Source organism: Chionomys nivalis, chromosome 13 (genome assembly GCF_950005125.1).
Source record: "Chionomys nivalis chromosome 13, mChiNiv1.1, whole genome shotgun sequence".
Taxonomy (NCBI): domain Eukaryota; kingdom Metazoa; phylum Chordata; class Mammalia; order Rodentia; family Cricetidae; genus Chionomys; species Chionomys nivalis.
Genome location: NC_080098.1, coordinates 6,412,726 through 6,432,015, shown reverse-complemented (window position 1 = coordinate 6,432,015; position 19,290 = coordinate 6,412,726). Strand labels below are relative to the sequence as shown.

Here is a 19,290-nt window from a genome sequence, read left to right as displayed (position 1 = left end):
TTATTTGAATAACTAGTGCTCTGTGCTCTGTTAGGGCACTCAGAGAGCCCATGGTCCCTCTGCTTTCAATTCCTGACTGTTAGTTTCTAATATGTTTGCATTTCACTCCAAGATGCAGGAGGTTATAATAGAAATGAAAGAGAAACAGAAAAAAAGTTAAACCTATTTGAATATATGTAAAACTTTTATAAAGCAAATAATTTGAAAAAAGCCTCAGTGAAAGAAAAAAACAAATGTACAGATTTGTTCCATAAATAATAAATCAGCCTAGTATGTTCATCCTTATGAGCCTTGTTGTTGCCAGTAAACCGGGTAAAAGGTCACAGGTGGGGGCCTAACTACTCTGAATTAGTAAAGTATTTGAATTATAGAGTATATATATAAACAACCATACACACACACACACACACACATATGAGTTGTGTAGCCAATTGCTGCAGGGAAACAGGCCACTTGTTCATCCCAGCCACCTGGCTAGCTTAGCCCCAAAATAACCACACAGAAACTGTATTAATTAAATCACTGCTTGGCCCATTAGCTCTAACTTCTTATCGGCTAACTCTTACATCTTAGTTTAACCCATTTCTATTAATCTGTGTATCACCATGTGGCAGTGGCTTACCCACTAAGTTTCGGCAGCATGTCTTAACTCTGGCCGCGGATCCATGGCTTCTCTCTGACTCTGCTTTCTTCCTCCCAGAATTCAGTTCTGTCTTCTCCGCCTACCTAAGTTCTGCCCTATCAGGCCAAGGTAGTCTTTTTATTCATTAACCAATACAAGCAATGCACAGAGGGGATTCCCACACCAAGTATGTATATAAACAAACCACTGTGATTTAATGAGAGCAGTGACCATGTCATACCAGAAGACACCATTTGACAGCACGCCTTCCTGTCTGCACTGCGTACATTCCTCAGTCTTCCTCTCCACACTGTTCCATGCACTTCAGGAGTATTGATATTAATGTACTGTTTTGGGTTGAGCATGTAACAGCCACTTATTCTCAGCACTTTGACTGGTTATGAGTTTCCGAATTTACAGCTGCCTGTTACACAAAGCAACTTTTCCAGCAAAGGTTGAAAGCAGCACTAATTGGTGGTATAGGCCAAAATACTCAGAAGGCTGCTTGACAGCATGCCCATTTAGCAAAGTAGTGACGGTAGGTTCCCACCTGGTACCCATGACCTCCCCAACCACAGGCTTTGACCAGATTATCAGTATTAGACATGACTTCCCTCCTATGGATAAGGCCCCCCCCTTTGATTATCCCCAAAGCAGCCATGCCACTATTTCTACAGTGGGCACATTGTTCCAGGCCGTTCAGTATTATAATATGTAGGTTCTACCAGGGGATGAGTTGATTGACGACAGCTTTCCCTCTCTCGTGACCCCTACATAGTAGCACCTTCCAGAACTATAATAGCTAGCTAGCCTGCAGGAAGTTTCACAGTAAGTTTGAGATTGATTTCTTTATGTCCTGAAACCAAGGTGTGTGATGTCTTCAGGAATAGGGTTTTACCATCTAGTTCTGTTGGGCAAACAAAAATAATGGCAATAACCTGTATTTGGGGCTCCTGAGGTCTCCCAGACCAATAATGCATCAACACCTAGCACTATGGTTCATTTAATGTCCATGTCTTCTGAGGAATCATTGTCCACCTGTGCAGACTACCCCCATCCAGACTCCTTTTATAAATTATATTTTCTACAAGACTTTTTCATATATTCATAGTTTTGATTAACCCACCCTTGTTCCTTCATTCTATGATTCTTAAAACACATTCACATTTCCTTTTTTTGGTTTTTCTAGTGACCAAAAAGAATAAATCCATACCTCATGTTTAAGATAATCCAGTTCACTAGTTTAAGAAAATAACTTGCTATCCAAATAGCATGAGTAGCCCATGAACAGTTTGCTTACTAATTGAAGACAAACTGTAGCACATAATGAGTGTGCATAGCTCCCTGGCACTGGGGGAAGAGCAGTTTGGTTAATGGAACCATGGGACATTGCCATGCCAGCAAACACCAAGAGCAGCAGATCTTACCTTTGGTGTTACAACTCCTAGAATAAGTTGGATTCACTGGGCATCTTGGCAAGGGAGAAGTCCCAAAATGCTAGTTTCCCATTGTCTTATGCAAAATAAAATATGGCTTTGTTCAAAAGAAGAGTCTGCATTAGAATGGTACCTAACTAAACTCTGTAGATGAAGAGGCCTTGTTAGCTAGCAGCTAAAGATGCCATAGTGAACTTAGGAGCTCTGGTTATTTGATTTTTATTCATATGTTTATAGATATTTCAACATACTTGACTAGTCATTTAGAGTTCAGGTTTCAATCTCTCATCTATAGAGTTGTCTTTAAGTAAGACATTTAGTTTATATGGACTCAAACTCCAGTAAAGCAGTATGTGTGTTTAATGAAGCATCTGAAGATTATAAACTACCTTAAGTTGTATATTTTCTATGAAGAATTTAAAAGTGAAGAAAATAGAGAGTATATTTACAGTAAGGTGTCACTTATGAACTAATTTCTTAAAAAAATAAAAATAAAGTAGGAAACTACTGAGAGTAGCAATAAACTGGTAATGTATTCCACTTCAGGATTCTCCATCGCGGTGCTCTGACTACTTCCCTGAGTCTGCACACCCTTTATGGTCTGAACTTAGTCATGTTACCACACCTTGGAAACTGCGGTACTTACTTGTGGCAGTAAACTTAGGTGTCATTTTCAAATGAAAAAGAGTTAGTGCTAAGTAAACAATGGAATTGTCATGAGCAGACTCTTCACAACAGCTCCCATACAGTGTGTGTGTGTGTGTGTGTGCGCGCGCGCTTACCAGTGTAACTCAATCCTAATTTTACTTGATATTTCTTCAGTTAACCAAACACAAAAAAGGGAAAGAATTAGGGTTCTGAGACAGGGGATTTGAAAGCTGTGGTTGAATGCTAAGTTAATCATTTGCTTGCTATGTAACTTTTAAGCAACTTAACCTGTATTTATTGTCATGCTTTCTCTTTCATAAATGGCAATGACTGTGCATTGTTTAAGGGCAGAGGCAGGAGGAGCAGCACTGCCGCTGTGTGGCCCAGGTTGGTGGTAGCTGACCATATTCCTTGGATGCTTTAAGTTACAGTATCTCTTCCCATCACAGGAACACCAGACGCATTTTCCCAGTTGCTCACCTGCCCATATTGTGATAGAGGCTACAAGCGCTTTACCTCTTTGAAAGAACACATTAAGTATCGCCATGAGAAGAATGAAGACAACTTCAGCTGCTCCCTGTGCAGTTACACCTTTGCATACAGGACTCAGCTGGAACGCCACATGTCGTCACACAAGTCAGGAAGAGAGCAAGTAAGTGAAAGGAGCAGGGCAGCCACCTCCTACACTCAGGGAGCTTTGGGAAAGGAGGCCTGTGGGTATGCGGAGGCTGCCTGTGTGCAGTCTTACAGAGATGAGAGGGTGGTTAGTGAGTGTTCTTCTCAGGGAAGGGCCTTGCCAAACTAACTTGTTTTGCGTAAACCATAACAAGTATCCCTCCGAGTCTGAAAAACTCCAGGCTGTGTTCTATCAACATGTTTTGTGTGGCAAAATAAATATTGGTCTTTAAACCACATGACTTCAGCACTGACCAAATCAAGGGGAGGCTGCAGTTTTTTGATTTTTCCTGGAGGTAGTGACTATACTACGTATAAAATACTGCAGTTTGTCTGCAGTAGTCGGGGAATCTGCATCCTCCATACAGTTTGAGAACTTTTAGCCTGAAGACTCAGCTTTGATGGCTTAGTCTAATTCTGTCACCATGTATGTTTTCTAGAATTATAAGCTGAGTGTTAAGATTAAAATCAAAGGATCTTTAGTAATTGTTCTTTTTTTTACAATGTCCTGGTTGGGAACTGTCAGCTACCAGCAAGCAAGCTACTACCCATTTGACATTAACTTCACAAGCCAAGTAACAGTGTAACAGGATGCTGGGGCACAGATCTGAGTTTCAGCAGATGTCCAGCTCCTTACATCACAGGATTGTGAACATAGACCCGCTGCATTTTGGAGAACTCTGTATAGGGGCTTTATAGAAGTCATTGTCCCACAGTCTTTGTGCCTTTGCTAAGCTAATGGATAAGCTCTTTTACAAAAAAGTCAACAGGAAAAGAAGAAACAGTCAACCTGTTTGCTCAGGACCTTGGCATCACTCACAAAATCTGATACTAAGAGGAGGGTGGTAGTGAGGCAGGAGAGAAGCGGAGTCTGCAGCAGTGACCCAACAGTAAAGGCTAAGAGGAACTGAACATGGGAGGCAGCAGAAGGAAAGGAAGGAGTTCCTGGGGAAATGACCACCTGCTCCTGGACCTTGCTGAGGAGGCTTCTCAGGGAGAGCACCGATAGCACCATGCAGTGCTTTCTGCGTTAGAGACTGGTACAGCCATAGCATAGACAAGGCTTAGCAGAAGAGCTGTCCATGTGACTTTTGAAAGTAGGCCCACTCTGCTACAGCTGGGACCATATTGGCTCAGTGGTGAGGGCCCTTGAAAAGAACAGGTAGGCAGCAAAGCTGAAGCAAAACTATGAAAACAAACTCCTAGAGTCTGCAGCGACCATGATGGCCACTTGTATGAGGATTTTTCTGGTGGGTGTGAACTAAAAGGAGCTGTGATGGGGCTTGGGGGGCAGTGTGAGGAAGGATGGCTGAGAGCTCTTGGAATCAGATATGACTAAGAGATGAGCATTTCCAAGCTGTGTGCTCCATACATGTCTCCATTTCTGTTTCATGTCAGACCCAGTAATAAGGACCTAAGAAGGAAGAGGACAAAGTCCTGACATCAGGGAACACACACAACTGATGTAAACCAAACTAAAATGAAAACAAAGTATTTTCAAAATCATCGGATTAAGGCATGTTTTGGAAACATCAAACATAAGAGCTGTACCATCCTATTGAAGTGGGCCTGGTACTCCAGTGAGGTCCTTGTTCTACTGACAGGTCTCTATAAAAACAAAAAACAAAAAACAAAAACAAAAAAAAAACTTGCCAACTTTAATCTAGAGTGCAGACAAGACCATCCCTAGATCCTAATAAAACACAACCACTCTACTTCTGGGAAATATTCTGTATTTGTGACTGCTATGACTTCAGGCCTGTAACAGACAACAAAATCATCAAACTCACCTGGGGTGTGAGATGTAAAACACCAGTTCTTTCTTGCAGAGACACGTGACGCAGTCTGGGGGTAATCGTAAGTTCAAGTGCACTGAATGTGGAAAAGCTTTCAAATACAAACACCACCTAAAGGAGCACTTACGCATCCACAGTGGTGAGTACGGCTTTCTTCCTGCATCCCGCATAGCATGACAGCTATGTCAGAACAGGTTCCACAGGGGTAAGAATTACTTGCTACTTTTCATTTGAATGATATTTCATTAGTATCTAACCTCTAAAGTATATAATACAGCAAAACCATTTTCCTGTATTATAAGTGTAATATAAATGAAGATAGACTTTACATGAGAAAAGTAAAAAAGGAACTTAATAAAATTCATGGGGAGATAGTATGGATCCAGAGAGCTTAAATAGCATAAGTTAAAATTTACAAGAAAACATATTCTCCTGAATCTTTATCTTTCTATTCCACATCAGTTTTTGCATTGCTTTCTAGATTTAATGACAACGCTTATAAAGAAAATTTGACAATCCCACATCACACTGTAAAATCTGTTCTTTTGATTGAATTCAGATGTTTTTGATTAAGTAATTTTAGTGACAAAACCATCAGCCAACAAATGTGAGAACGTGGTGTTTGGTATTGTCTGCCTTAAGACGATTAATTCATGGATGGATCTCCCTGGCAGTTGTCAGATGGATTTGTGAATTCTGGTAGTTCTCTATCTTTTGGAATTGCATATCTGGAACTTTCACTGTATCAATAATGGAATTAACCCTCAGTAATATACATGCCAAAGTCATTCCTTAAACGTGCTCAAGCCAAGATGCTCAAAGAGAACTTTTATCTTCACATATTTATTTATTTATAACTTATTTATTAATGTTTCTAGAATGTATAGAGTATCTCCTGCAACCTGCAGTGTGCTAATGTGCAGTGAACTGTTCCTTAGCCTGTGCTACGGAATAGGGCTCACTCATATATAATCTGCCTTCTTACTAGAGATGATTGGAAATGTTAGCTAAACATGAAGTTTAGGGTTAAAATTTGGGTTAAATTGGGGTTAAAGAACAAAAATAAGATAAAACCTGATTAAGATTTATGCTGTAGTTTTATATTAGCATTTATCATCTCTCTTAATGGAACAAAGTTGGGGTGCATAGCTTATTCCAGAGATCAAAACACTGGTCTCGAAGTAAGACATCGAAATTAATAGAGAAATCCTGCTTGGTGATCAAAGTCCTATCTCAGTCAGTGTCTTAGTTGGGGTTTCCATTGCTGTGAAGACGCACCATGATAACAACAGCATAGCTTGCAAGGAGTTAGGCTCACCTCCTACCATTTGGGTCTCAAAAATCAGACTTCGGCCCCCAGGCTTGGTGGGAAGGACTTACATCCACTGAATCATCTCACTGGATCCATTTTCTTTAGATTTTACAAAATTACAGACAATAATGGATTGAAACTTTAAAAAAAAAAAACAAAAAACAAAAAACAACCCACCAAGCTCAAGTTCTTCCCTCGGGTGTCTTGAAGAGCATCCACTGTGCAGGGTACCCAATAACGAGCCACCTGCACCTCCTCAGGAAGCATCTGTCATGATCTTTCCATAGTTGTTTTCTTTAGCTTTTAAAATTGGTTGAGGATCAGAGTCCATAGTTATATTTTCTAAAATGACCTGGATTGTTACCTTGTTCTCATCACCATAAAGCTTTAGCTATGAGCCCTGGGCAGACCCATGTGCACTAATGGACAGATCTGTGTGCACTAGTGGGCAGACCCGTGTGCACTAATGAACAGACTCGTGTGCACTAATGGGCGGACCCTTGTGCACTAATGAACAGACTCGTGTGTACTAATGGGCGGACCCTTGTGCACTAATGAACAGACACGTGTGCACTAATGGGCGGGCCCTTGTGCACTAATGAACAGACTCATGTGCACTAATGGGCGGGCCCTTGTGCACTAATGAACAGACCCGTGAGCACTAATGGGCGGACCCGTGTGCACTAATGGGCAGATTGCTATGTTAGGAGCTGAGCTGTGCCCATAAGTCTCTGATGTCTCCACCCAGTAAGACGAAAGCACTCGTGCTCAGGTACAAACCTCCCCACAGAGTACTGCATATTCATTCTGTGGGTTCAGTATTCTAGCCTGCAAACCCTCATGTAAGATGTGACCACCCCTCTCCTCAGCCCTTAAAACCCAGTCTGTAGCTCTGCTTTAGTAGCGCCACTTCCTGACAGAACTCCAGGCTGAACTGGCTGCAAACCATAACCACGGTAAAGTGGGTCATGCTGTAAACATAAATAAAGATCTTAAGCTAGAAGCCAGTGTTCCAGCATAGTAACTTTGGTTTAGAATAATTATTCTGTGGACCATGACGAGACATAGGGTTCTGACACTAACGTAGGTCTCAGATAACCCCATAAGATAGATTCTGTTACATCCCAGATTTTCTGATAAAGACAGATAGGCTCATAATGCTTAACTAACTTCTCCAAGATTGCTTGGCTAGTTCATGACACAGCTAAGCCCTGCCAGCAGCACCCCAGCTTTGAGCCATGGCCTCCCCCACTCTGGTGTCACACATCTGTCTTCCTTCTCTTTAGTGGGAGACACTGATGTGGCTCACTCAGGCCGTACCAGTCATTAGCAGTTGGACGGAAATGATCTCGAGCAGACCCTTGTCAAGCAGAGCGGCATTGGCACACGCCCTTTATCTCATGGCCACTGTACACTGCCATCTGATAGCGTTCTCAGCGTTGAATCCTATTCCAAGCAGCCTGTTGGCAAAATTTTGATAAACTGAGGAACATCCAGAGGTAGGATAGTAAGAGGTAAGGGTTAAGAACCCTGTCCCGAGAAAGCTTGTGAAGGGTCCTGATTTCCTTAGTATACAGGAAGCTGAAGACAGCATATAGTGGATGAGAAGATCTGCTTGTTAAAGAAAAAAAAAAAAAAAACCTTGTGTGTGGTATCAGAAGGGAGAGCAAGAAAAAGCCTGAACCTGAGAACCAGCAGCTGGCCCAGCCCTCAGGCTATCCCTTGGTAAAATTGCTTTTTAAGTGAAACACTGCAGTTTATAGGAAGCATGCTGGAAGATCTGTTGTGTATCTCATGACCTTCATAGCAGCCCAGCAAGAGTATGTCTATCTGCTCACATGCCAAAGCACCGAGGTTTGGAAAGATTAAGGAAGCGGTGTATAATGGAGCCAGAATCTGAACCCATTCTGTGGGAAACAGCCTGGCTGTGCTCCCCAGGACTCCTGCAAGAGTCACCTGCCTTGTGCTAAACAGTTTAAGCAGAAACTGGTCAAATATGCAAACACATCCTATCGAAAGAGTTCTGGGCTTCTTAGATCCCTTGAAATGCTAGTATCTGGTCCTTCAAATAAGCACATTGCTGAGAAGGCGGGTTCATGCTTCCTCAGCATGTGGCATCAGCGGCAGCGGCACTTAAAACTGACCTCTCAGTGCTCGCTATGACTCTGCTGTAACGCTGGAGAGATCAGCACCATCGCCTTCCTAAGGAGCCCCAAGTCTCTCGTGGTGTCCGAATGTCCATGTGACCCATGCTCTGATAGACGGCTGGACAGCTAAGAAACTGTAACTGAGTTAAAATCACAGTATTAAAATTAGGCTTGTGTGACAATATTGCCTTTATCTCAGTACTTCTCAAAATTTCCTCCTAAAGTATATCTGATGGCCAAGGAGAAAGAATGCCTTGTCTCTGTGTCCTGGAGATTCTAGGTAGCATTTCAAGGGAGGCCTCCACCAGCAGGGGCTTCTCTGACTTCACACTGTTTTTTCTGCCAATTCACACAAATGTTGGAGTTAACCAAAGTTAATGTGTTTGAACATAAACACAAAGTTTTACCATACCCACTAGCAAGAGAAATGAAGCTGCTGTCGTGGGCCGCATTCCCCACAAGAGCCTGTTCTTTGGGTGTGGGGAGGAGTCAGTGGTTACAAATGCTTCTATTAAGGTTTCCTCCCCATAATGGAAAGATTTTTCCAATGGAGCCGCAAGGACATGGGAATTTTTATCAATCAAGGACATGCATGCTTGTTAAGTCTGAAAGGAGATTACATTTATTTTTCTTTCCTCTAACATTAATTTCTTGTACAGATGCTTGAATGGAGTTTTAACATTACACAGATTGATGAAATGGGATAAGGAAGTTACTCAACAGAGTAGACTGGTTCCTTTTGATATTTGAGCATTATTGAACGTTACAGAGCATGGCTGGAATGCCGTGCACATGTTAAGAAGGGTTCCCGCTTGGCTAGCACACTGTTCAGAGGAAGGTTCTATTTACATGTTTTCAACATTTCTGTAGGTTTTGAACTTGAAATGATGCTGTAAATAATGTTATGGGCACACAGGAGAGTCTTGCTATGTTTTACTGTAGGGCAGGGTGGGAATGTGATGACTCAATAATGGGTCTGTTTTGTTGTTTAGGAGAGAAGCCATATGAATGCCCAAACTGCAAGAAACGGTTTTCTCACTCGGGTTCCTACAGCTCACACATAAGCAGTAAGAAGTGTATCAGCTTGATGCCTGTGAATGGGAGGCCCAGATCGGGACTCAAGACGTCACAGTGTTCTTCACCATCTCTTTCGGCATCACCAGGCAGTCCCACGCGCCCACAGATACGGCAGAAGATAGAGAATAAGCCCCTTCAAGAACCGCTTTCTGTAAACCAAATCAAAACTGAACCTGTGGATTATGAGTTCAAACCCATAGTGGTTGCTTCAGGAATCAACTGTTCAACCCCTTTACAAAATGGGGTTTTTAGCGGTGGTGGCCAATTGCAGGCAACCAGTTCTCCTCAGGGTGTGGTGCAAGCTGTTGTTCTGCCAACAGTTGGTTTGGTATCTCCCATAAGTATCAATTTAAGTGACATTCAGAATGTACTTAAAGTGGCAGTAGATGGTAATGTAATTCGGCAAGTTTTGGAGAATAATCAAGCCAGTCTTGCATCCAAAGAGCAAGAAGCAGTCAATGCTTCATCCATCCAACAGGGTGGTCATTCTGTTATTTCTGCCATCAGTCTTCCTTTAGTTGATCAAGATGGAACAACCAAAATTATCATCAACTATAGTCTTGAGCAGCCTAGCCAACTTCAGGTTGTTCCTCAGAATTTAAAGAAAGAAAACCCAGTCCCTACAAACAGCTGCAAAAGTGAGAAGTTCCCAGAAGACCTCACTGTGAAGACAGAGAAGGACAAAAGCTGTGATGGGGCTGCAGATGCTAGCACTTGCCTTCTGTGTGACGATTGCCCAGGAGACCTCGATGCACTTCCAGAACTAAAGCACTATGACCCAGAACACCCTGCCCAGCCTCCAGCCCCTGCCCCAGAAGCCGAGAAGCCAGAGTCCTCTGCTTCGTTAGCCAGAGATGGCGATTTGTCTCCCAGTCAGCCACCTTTAAAGAACCTCCTGTCACTCTTAAAAGCCTACTATGCTCTGAACGCGCAGCCAAGCGCAGAGGAACTCTCAAAGATTGCCGATTCTGTGAACCTACCACTGGATGTGGTTAAAAAGTGGTTTGAAAAGATGCAAGCTGGACAGATTCCAGGGCAGTCTCCTGAACCTCCTTCCCCAGAAACGGGCACGGTAAACATCCTTGCAAAGGGTGATGAGCAGCCTCAACCTGCAGATGGAAGTGAGCCCCAGGAAGACAGCACAAGTGGACAGAGCCCCCTCAAGATGACTAGCTCCCCGGCTTTACCAGGAGGATCAGCCATTAATGGTTCCAGAAGTTGCACATCATCCCCATCCCCACTGAACCTCTCCTCGGCCAGGAACCTGCAGGGTTACTCTTGCATGGCAGACGGTGCCCAGGAGGAGCCTCAAGTAGAACCTCTTGATCTCTCACTACCAAAGCAACAGGGAGAGTTACTGGAAAGGTCGACTGTCAGCAGTGTTTACCAGAACAGTGTTTATTCTGTCCAGGAAGAGCCCTTGAACTTGTCTTGTGCAAAAAAGGAGCCACAAAAGGACAACTGTGCTACAGACTCAGAACCAGTTGTAAATGTGACCCCACCAAGTGCCAACCCCATAAACATCGCTATTCCTACAGTCACTGCCCAGTTACCCACGATCGTGGCCATCGCTGACCAGAACAGTGTCCCCTGCTTGCGTGCGCTCGCTGCCAACAAGCAGACTATTCTGATTCCCCAGGTGGCTTATACGTACTCAACTACAGTCAGCCCTGCGACACAGGAGCCACCGGTGAAGGTAATCCAGCCAAATGGAAACCAGGTTAGTAAAGGACTAGCCACATCCACTGTAGTGTCAGCCAGATTGCTCCAACTTTCATATTTAAAAGGAACTTAACCAATTTGCTTTCTTTGTGTGTCCGAATATGCTTTCCTTTGCTTACTAGTGTGAGGTGGAAGCATCGACTACCGTGAAAGTGATTTCTCCTCTGAAAAATAGTGTAAAAACTTCAGCTGGAGACACACTTGACCTCAAAAGAATAAGAGAAAAGTTGTAATACTCATTAATTAAGTTTCTGATTTTCTAGTTGAATTCTCAAATTGATAAGTTTTTACTTTGCTTATGATCATTAGTAAACAATCATGTTCCTGTCCACCATAAAACCCCAGGAAAGCCTCCCTAGTGAGTTGCATGCCAATACCTTTGTTAAGAGGCTTTGGTTAAGCAGAGGATGCTGGAAGCTTATTAGCTCATGCATCCGTGGGCTGTGAATTGACTGTTCAGTCACAGTTACTGGTGAGGTATGGCTGTGGGCCCTTGTGTGCATTCTCCTTTAGATGGGTTTTCTTTGCTTGCTTTGGTTTGGTTTGGGGTAGAACTCTACTGTGTAGTTGTATGTTTCTCAAACTCTGTCCAAAATTTTCCCATGTCACCAGCTTTAATGTCACCACTTTTTCGTCAGTGTTTATAATTGAATCAAATACCAGAGGCGGCTGCTTGATCTTTACTGCAAGTACAGATGCAGTTACTTCCGCAGACTGTTCAGATGTGCCTTGCTGCCTCCAGTGCCTCTTCAGTACTTCTGCCTATGCCAATGACACTAGATTTCTGGTGTATAAAAAGCAGAGAGAGAGAGAGAGAGAGAGAGAGAGAGAGAGAGAGAGAGAGAGAGAGAGAGAGAGAGAGAGAGAGAGAGAAATGTATACAGATGTATCTACATGAGTGTGCATGTAGAGGCCAGAGATTGACAATGACAGTCTTTCCCAGTTACTCTTACTTTTTTTTGAGACAGGGTCTCTCATTGAACCTGGAGCCTACTATTTTGTCTAGACGGCAGGCTGTGCGTCTCCACTATCTACTTGTCTGCACACACTCACATATACCCCATACACATGAGTGTCACACATGCCTGGCTTTTACTTGTGTGCTCGGATTCTGACCTCAAATCCTTACACTTGCATGGCAAGCGTATTCTCAACTTCGCCGTCTCACAGTCCGTTTTGAGCCATGTTGAATTTAAAGAAAGCAGAGCTTTTACTATTTCAAATGACCGTCTATGTCAGAGAGCTGTAAAGTCGAGCCACTTCTGACCTGGCGGCTGCAGTGGCAGGCAAATCAGTGGGTTTAGAGGCAGAGCTCTGGGAGGTTCTAGGAAAAACAACAAGCTCTCAGCTGACCTAAGTCTGCAACAGGCTCTGCAAGATTATTCCGTGAGAAAAGTGCCTTCCTCCTAAAATGGCTTCCACAGAACCATCTAAGGGGCTGTGTTGTGCTTTTTCCTTCTGTGAGAATTGTAAGGGTTCTTTTTGACAGGCAGCTACTCCTACTTAAAATTCACAGACCCTCTCACACTGCTCCTGCTCATTCCAGAGAAAGTGTGGACTAAAGCAAACCTGCCTTTGTCAGACCAAGGCAGCTGGTGCAAAGACCTCCCGAATAGAGGCACAGTTTAAAGACATTTTCTAAACACTGTGTCTTAATATTTACTTAGTGAAGCCCAGAATTTTTATGAAAAGTATGGCAAATGATGAAGTTGTAAATGAATGATGAATTATAAAGCTCCATGATTAACCTTTCCTCAAAGCTACTGTGAAATCATAGCTTCCAGGACCAAGTAAAGTGGCTGCTGTCCCCTGAGCCGCCTTCTGGTGCCCTCTCTGTCTGCCCCGGGAGCCTACGTGCGGTGTCATTGCAGCGTCTCATTCCTGGGTCGGGGTTTCGGAAACAACCCCCAACATGAAGTTTCTCTCCCGTGCATTGTCCTTTATTTATTTATGGACAATGTGGGGCTTCGCATCCACCACTCACACACGAAAGTCAGAGGGCAGCTTGTAGAAAGCAGTTTCCTCCTTCCCCCAGTGGGTCCAGGATCCCATTGGGTCATCAGCCTTGGTGTCCAGTGCCTTAGCAGAGCTGTCTCACTGACCTTGTCTCTTGTGTGTCTTTTAATTTGAAATTTAATCTTCTTTCTCTCTTTTTTTTTTCTTTTTGCCCCCTTAGGATGAAAGGCAAGACACTAGCTCAGAAGGAGTCTCCACCGTGGAGGACCAGAACGACTCTGACTCTACGCCACCCAAAAAGAAGACTCGGAAGACAGAGAACGGGATGTATGCATGTGACCTGTGTGACAAGATATTTCAGAAGAGCAGCTCACTGTTGAGACACAAATATGAGCACACAGGTATGTCAGTGGGCCCAAGCACAAGGTTCTAAAAGTGCCTGTGGTCTGCTGCACAGAAAGAACACTGGAGCAACGTGTGACGTTCTCAGAATCTTACAGGAAGTAGTGTGAAGGCCACTCCTTCATTCCTACAGTATCACAGCATTCGCTCTGTGTGTTCATCATCTCAGTTCAGCTTCTGTGTTCACAGCGTGGGGACAGTGGGCTGAGTGACAGGAAGCAGATGTGAGGAGCATCATCCATCCTGGCTTGGGGCTCAGCTCCAGCTCACCTGAAGGTTTTAAAATGAAAGACCTTTGCTGTTTTAGATAAAACTGCTGCATAAGAGGCTGAACTTGATTGTAAGATTCCCTTCAACTCTGAGATTCTGTAATTCTCCACAAAATACACAGCCCTAGGCTTATCGAGCGACTGACAAACATTGTCTCACAGACAAAGAAGGCTCCACTCATCTCTCTAATGCCTGTGAGCCAAGAATGGACTTTTCATTTTTAGTGGTTAAAAAAGATAAAAGGTAAAAACCCAGCATCCTCGCTGATGTTTCACTCCTCCCAGTCGCCCCCACTTGCCTGTTACCCAAGGCTGCTTCTCTGCTCTGGCCCGTGATAACTTTCAGTCAAAGGCCAGCCAATCCCAAGATGCTTCACTAAAGAACTTTTACCAAAAACTGCCAACCTGCCCTTCCCGGTTCCCTCTCTCTAAAGCCACACTGGTCAATTTCAGCACAAGTGTCTCTGCAGACTGAGAAATCCATCGGAAGTGTGTGTGGATTCCTGTGACCCGAGAACCCCTCCGTGGCTGACCTCCAGCTTGCATTGCTTTCAGAAAGCTCACATAATTCTGATAGTTTAGCACCAGACTCCCAGCTGATAAGAACTGCCAACCAGTTTCTCTCCAACAAGAAGCATCGCTGCATGATGGACTGGTTTAATCTCAAGCTCTAACCCCAGCCTCTGTTCCCTGGCCCTTCTCAGCCATTTTAGCTGCAGTGGCCACGCCTCTCGTGTCCTGTCAGCTGTATTAGCCCACTCCCTCCAGTGAGAAGAAACATAGACACGCTCTCGTTCTTTTTCCATCTGTATGTTGCAGGTGGCATGTTGGCAGTTTTTGGAGTTAAAGGCAGCACCAGGTAGGGAACCTGGGCCTCAACAAGGCCTTTGAGCACAGCCCTCTGCCTGTTTTCACCAAGAGGATCAGAAAATCCCCTTCTTCTGTAAAAAGAGATAATATTAGCAAATACCAAAATTAAAATTACATTCTCTCTGTAAGAAGAGATAGTAGAGTCATTTCTGCACTGTGGAGGCCTGACTTTCTATGATGCTGGAATTAATAATAGCCAGTCCCAGTGCCTCAGCTGTTTCTGCCTCTGTCTGCAGTGTTGTTCAAGCCTGCACCCACTCATCAGGAGCAAGATTGCCCTTCTTGGGGCCAAAACAATCTTAGATATGATAATTTCCAAAGATTTTGATACATAAACTATATTTCTGTGAATTTGGTTATAAGTAAAGAGATATATGAGACATTAAAATACCATTGGAAACAGGGATTCCCTGCCTCCTGTGCTTACTGCCCATGGCTCACAAGAGCCTCACTCTTAAGCTGTCTGCCTTGGGGTCCTGATGCGTGTACGTTTGGCATTTCAGCCTTATGTACTTCCCACTGAACTCATCCACAAAGTACAGTGTGTTTAGCCTTGAATTTTTCACATATAAAAGATAAACCATAGTATTATAAATACAGTTGGGGACCTGCTAGTTTCTTAAGCATGAAACTGTAACCATCCGCTTTCACCTAAATGTTTCTTAATGTCCACAAGCTCTTTATTCCTTATGCCCCTATTTTGTTTCATATCTGTGTTCTTACTTTGCAGGTAAAAGACCTCATGAGTGTGGAATCTGTAAAAAGGCATTTAAACACAAACATCATCTGATTGAACACATGCGACTACACTCTGGAGAAAAGCCCTACCAGTGTGACAAGTGTGGCAAGCGCTTCTCACACTCGGGCTCCTACTCTCAGCACATGAATCACCGCTACTCCTACTGCAAGAGAGAGGCCGAGGAGAGAGACAGCATGGAGCAGGAGCAGGAAGAAGCTGGGCCAGAAGTCCTGATGAATGAGCATGTGGGTGCGCGGGCATCTCCCTCACAGGCTGACTCGGATGACAGAGAAAGTTTGACAAGGGAGGGGGATGAAGACAGTGAGAAGGAGGAAGATGAGGAGGAGGATAAAGAGATGGAGGAATTGCAGGAAGAAAAGGAATGTGAAAACCCACAGGGGGAGGAAGAGGAGGACGAAGAGGAAGAGGAGGAAGAGGAAGAGGCGAATGAAGTCGCGCGTGAGGCAGCAGCCGAGACTGATGTTGCAGTGGAGGATGGAGCTGCTCCGCAGGCAGGCAGCTCAGAGCAGAAGGCAGGCGAGGGCAGCGAGCAACTGTCAGAAGAGAAGACAAATGAGGCCTAGGAGTTCTAGAAGGAAATTCTACTTGGTAATAAAATTTGCTCTATATTACCCACGCTTTTCATGGAAACACAGCCCCTGTGCTGTGGTTCCTGCTCACTACTGTGTAATGTCAGAACTGAGAAAAAAAAAAAACAAAAACAAAATACAAAAAAAAAAAAAAAAAATCCGGGTGTGCCTGAACCTCAGACCTAGTAATTTTTCATGCAGTTTTCAAAGTTAGGAACAAGTTTGTAACATGAAGCGATTAGAAAACTTTAATGACTCAGAAGCAGGTCACAGGAAGCTGGACGGGCATCTGGCATGGCTATCAGTATTATCGCTCTTACGTTGGTTCATTCTTAAGCTGTACAATGGGAGAAATTTTATAATTTTTTTATTGGTAAACATATGCTAAATCCGCTTCAGTATTTTATTATGTTTTTTTAAAATGTGAGAACTTCTGCACTACAGAATTCCCTTCACAGAGCAGTAGAAAGCAGTTCCGGCCGTGCTGACTGCCAGTTACCAAGTCAGTCAGGAGGTAGGACCTCTGCGTTAGACGCCATGTTGTCATTTAACATGCATTGCTAGCCTTAAGGAAGCAGCCGAGAGAAGAACTGAAGTTTCTTACTCGTGTGATTTTAAGTGGAGTTCAAAGGTTGTCGTTGAGTTCTGACTGCAGGGACGAACAGTGTTTATGTGGCAAGGACGGCAGAGTCGGCAGAATCAGTGTTCGTGATTGTGTTTGCGCACGTGGTAGCGACTATGAAGGATCTATAGGAAACGTTGTGTCTCCTTTGGCCTTAAGCAAGACCTGTGTGCTGTAAGTGCCATTCTCAGTGTTCCAAGGCTCGAACTGCCTTCACTCAGTGTGTGGCCTACAATAACTAGCATTTGTTGATTTGTTTGATGTTTTAAAATTCCCAAATAAAACTCAAAACCACTGACTCTGTCAGAGAAACTGAAGCACTGGGACATTTCATAATTTGGTTCTCAGTATTTATTTTACGTTAATTGACTTTCAGAAATCTCTACAGAAACAAAAGGGAAATTCTCTAAACTACTTAATCCATGTACTTCGTGTCAGACATGGATAAGCCATTGGTATTTGGCTCACAACCGTTTCCAAATGTTAGTTATTACGGACCCAGTTGATGAACAACATTAGCTGATTTTTACCTATCAGTATTACTTTATTTCTTTTAGTTTCTAGATCTGTGCAGCATTTTGTACTGTACATCTTCAAGCCTGGCAGTATTAATACCCTTCTTACTGACACGTACCTTTAGTTTTAGAAAACTTTTATATTTATGTGTCTTATTTTTATATTTCTTTATTTATTACACAGTGTAGTGTATAATACTGTAGTTTGTATTAATACAATAATATATTTTAGTATGAAATTTTGGAAAGTTGATAAGATTTAAAGTAGAGATGCAATTGGTTCTCGTGCATTGAGATTTGATTTAACAGTGTTCTGTTAACATTTGTACTCGCCTTGGGCTGTAGAGCAGAGTTTAAATGGGAATGTATTAGTTTTACAACTACAATCAAGTCATTCTCCCTTTACCCAGTTTTTAATATGAAACTCTTACACTTTGAAACTCACTGTGTGACTCATAGCATGATGCTCTGCAGTTCTTCTGTTAAGAGTTAACCCGGCCATATCTCATTCCCTTAGCAAGCCAAATTAGAATTGCCTTCTGTAAACAGTGTTGGGAACAATGTTTAACATGTTGTGCCAATTTGTTCCTGTATCCATGTATGTAAGCTACCAATCCGACTCTTCCTTTAAGTTCCTTATTACACCATGGTCATTTTCTAGTTTTTTACCAGACTCCCCAGCTCACAATAAAATGCATCAACAAGCCTGACCCACTGTCATTCTTTGGATCATTGTCAAGGTTTTCTGGGGAAAATTGTCTATGAATTGGCATCACATCCTACAGCGTTAGTCGTCTTGAGCTGAGTTTGTTGGCACTAAGTAGTTTAGACTTTTCCTGTGGGGAAGCCCTCTGCAGAGGTTGCCTCTTCTAAAACCCTCCACCCACGGCCCAGGGGGCCTCACCCTTAGGGTGCTGTGGGGATGTCTGCGTTTCGATGTGTGTTGCTTGCATTCTGGTGCTGTTTGTGTCCTCTTCAGCTCCTATCCTGTCACTCATGTCCCTCCCCCCGTCACGGTCACCCCTCAGGTGCCCACCTGTCCTGTCACTCATGTCCCTCCCCCCGTCACGGTCACCCCTCACGGTCACCCCTCAGGTGCCCACCTGTCCTGTCACTGATGTCCCTCCCCCGTCACGTTCGCCCCTCAGGTGCCCACAGCCCAGCAGACGCCTCTCACTACAGCAGACAGCCAGTGAATGCGCACAGAAGCTGCGGTTTGAAGACCCTGGCTGCGCTCACTGTTTGTCTTCAAATCTGAGAATCCGTATGGTAAATGATTCCCACAATTTGCCAGTGGTCTTATTTGAGTTATTAGGCACTCCGCATAGGAGATGTAACAAATTACTGCCTTTTCAGCTGCTCTGTTAGGCTGTGTGGAGAGCTTATTTCTAGGTGTTTCTCTGGTGCTCAGTTTCATGGTACATGGTACAGGCTTTGGAAGTTGAGGGTGGGACTACCTCAAATTTGTTAGACCCTATACTGAGAGTCACTTCCCGTGTCAGAGCTGCACATTCCTTAGTGCTCCCCATCTTCCTGTGCCAGGGCGCTACTTCCCCTATGTCTTTTGTCATCAGGCTGCCTGATTTCCTCCATCCCTAACACCAAACACCCCATAAACAAATGTTCCATAAAAGGGCATTGTAATACTAAGCTGCCATTCCTAGGGGCGTCAACTAGTTATGAAGGTAAAGCTTGGTGAGCCTGGTGCCCCACCCATTAGCTAACGGCCCAGGAGGAAATTGTAGGCGTGGTCAAGGGCAGTTCTTCCCACTGCTCTCCCACAGCGCAAAAAGCAGCAACCACGCCCTCATATAATCTGCTCGCTGCCTGAGCATGCAGGCCTGTCTGGATGGATTCTCCTGGCCACATAGAAACTTAGAGCCAGCCCTAGA

General features: G+C 43.8%; 1 protein-coding gene across 9 annotated transcripts in view; it reads left to right on the top strand.

Moving 5' to 3' along the window:
• Zeb1 (zinc finger E-box binding homeobox 1) overlaps window positions 1–18,108 on the top strand; it is a 187,077-nt gene extending 168,969 nt beyond the window's left edge. For all 9 annotated transcript variants that reach the window (XM_057787231.1, XM_057787228.1, XM_057787226.1 and 6 more), the window contains 5 exons: window positions 3,156–3,358; window positions 5,211–5,316; window positions 9,629–11,433; window positions 13,612–13,792; window positions 15,663–18,108. In XM_057787231.1, the coding sequence (XP_057643214.1) occupies window positions 3,156–3,358; window positions 5,211–5,316; window positions 9,629–11,433; window positions 13,612–13,792; window positions 15,663–16,255 (2,888 nt within the window). In that variant the 3' untranslated portion in view covers window positions 16,256–18,108. The remainder of the gene's footprint in view (window positions 1–3,155; window positions 3,359–5,210; window positions 5,317–9,628; window positions 11,434–13,611; window positions 13,793–15,662) is intronic.
• Window positions 18,109–19,290: the final 1,182 nt, after the last annotated feature.